We start from the raw sequence: 1,861 nt of genomic DNA on the forward strand, positions 1-1,861 counted from the left end.
GCAGCAGCAGCAGCAGCAGCAGCGGCAGCAGCAGCAGCGGTAGCGCCCTCTTGTGTTGAATACGAGCAGCAGCTCAGCCCCCAGCCTGAAGGCCCTGGCCCTTGTGGGGCCCCTGTGGCGCTGCAGCAGCAGAGCTGCTGCTGCAGCCCGCCGAAGCCCGCCAGAGCTGCGACTGGGCTAGTCAAGAGTCGCTGCTGCTGCTAAGAGAGGCCTAGAGTTGGCCTCAGGTTTGCTGCTGCTGCTGCAGCCAGAAGACACAGCGCACCTCTTTGCTGCAGGATCTGGTCCGCACACTTCGAGGCCCAAAGCCCTTCGATTTGCTGCCAGATAAATCTTATGCGGCCTAATTAATCCAAAAAAAACCTAGTTATCGAATTTGGGGAGCGAGGCTGCCCGTAGCAGCGTGAGCAGCACTTGCAGCTGCTCTGCTGCTGCAGCAGCAGCAGCAGCTGCTGCTGGTGCTCCGGCGGCCCGAGAAGCAGCAAAAGCAGAGCTGTGGATGCGTAATTTTTCCTCTCTTGAAGTTGAAGTTATTCATTAACTATTAATTCAACCGGTCTTAGCCTTTTGTCGCTGGTACGTCGCATTCTCTCAGCAGCAGCAGCAGCAGCAGCAGCAGCAGCAGCAGGACAGGTAGCATGGTCCCGCCCTTTCCTCTTCCCGAAACTCTGTTTGTCTCTTTTCTCTAGCCTCTGTCTTTGTCACCGAAGCAGCAGAAGGTGGCAGTCCAGAGCTTCGGGGTGAAGCCCTTTTGCTGCTGCTGGTGTTTGTGCGCAAAGCCCTTTCCAAACCCTAATTCGGGGTTTACGTTCGAGGGTTTCGGGGCCTCTCGTGAAACTGTGCTTGTTCTCGCTGCAGCAAGACTCTGTAGATTGGTTAGGAAGAAACCATCGGCCGCGGCTGAGTGCTGCTGGGGTCGGAGGTTTAGGGTCTAGGGTTTAGGGTTTAGGGTCTGAGGTCTACGTTTTGGACGTTGCTGTGCCTTCAGTCCGAAATGTCTACCCCTTCGAACGGGCAGCAGCAAGGGGAGGAGTCCCTTGCTGCTCCTGCAGCAGCAGCAGGAGCCGCCGCAGGAGCAGCAGCAGCAGCAGCAGCAGCAGCAGACGGAGCAGCAGCAGCAGCAGCAGCACCTGCAAAGACCGTTCGCATTTCTTTTAAAGTGTCTGGAGGAACTCACTTCTCCCTTGACGTCCACGAGGATTGGAGTGTACGTACACTCAAGGAAAAGTGCGAAGAGAATACGCAAATTCCAGTTGCTGCTCAAAGACTCATCTATAAAGGTGCGGTTGAGGGTTTAGGGTTTAGGGTTTAGGGTTTAGGGCTTAGGGTTTACGGCCTGGGTTTCAGTAGAGTTCATTGCCTGTTCTGACTCAATGCATTTTGTGTGCTGCTGTGAGTTGGTCTGGGGCTGCCGTTCCGAGGCCTGAAGGTTTAGGGTTTAGGGTTTAGGGTTTAGGGTTTAGGGTTTAGGGTTTAGGGTTTGTGTTCAGGTAGGATCTTGAAGGACGATGACTCCATCAGCTCCCACGGCCTTAAGGACGGGCACATCATGCATTTGGTTAAGAGTGTTGCTGCTGGAGCTGCGAATGCGCAGCAGCAGCAGCAGCAGCAGCAACAGCAGCAGCAGCCGCAGCAGCAGCAGACTCCAGCTTCCACAGCTCCTGCCTCCACAGGCGCTCCAGGTGCGGCTTTACACGTGGATTGAGTGCTTATGGCTCAGATTAGGGTTTAAGGTCTAGCGCATGAGGGTTTTGTTCGAGGGTTTAGGGTTTAGGGTTTAGGGTTTAGGGCTGATGTTGAGGGTTTAGGGTTTGCGGCGCAGGCGCCACTCCTGGTGTAGGAGGAATGGACCCATTCATGC

The 1,861-nt window shown here is 55.3% G+C and overlaps 1 protein-coding gene across 1 annotated transcript in view; it reads left to right on the forward strand.

Annotated features, from left to right (window-relative positions):
• Positions 1–994: 994 nt before the first annotated feature.
• Positions 995–1,861, forward strand: part of ETH_00009935 (transmembrane domain-containing protein, putative) — a gene marked incomplete at both ends in the record, with an annotated part of 4,540 nt that continues 3,673 nt past the window's right edge. Inside the window, 3 exons of the mRNA XM_013377064.1 lie at positions 995–1,280; positions 1,491–1,682; positions 1,823–1,836. Coding sequence (XP_013232518.1) covers positions 995–1,280; positions 1,491–1,682; positions 1,823–1,836 — 492 coding nt within the window. The remainder of the gene's footprint in view (positions 1,281–1,490; positions 1,683–1,822; positions 1,837–1,861) is intronic.

Source organism: Eimeria tenella, genomic scaffold (assembly GCF_000499545.2).
Source record: "Eimeria tenella Houghton genomic scaffold, Eth_scaff45, whole genome shotgun sequence".
NCBI lineage: Eukaryota > Apicomplexa > Conoidasida > Eucoccidiorida > Eimeriidae > Eimeria > Eimeria tenella.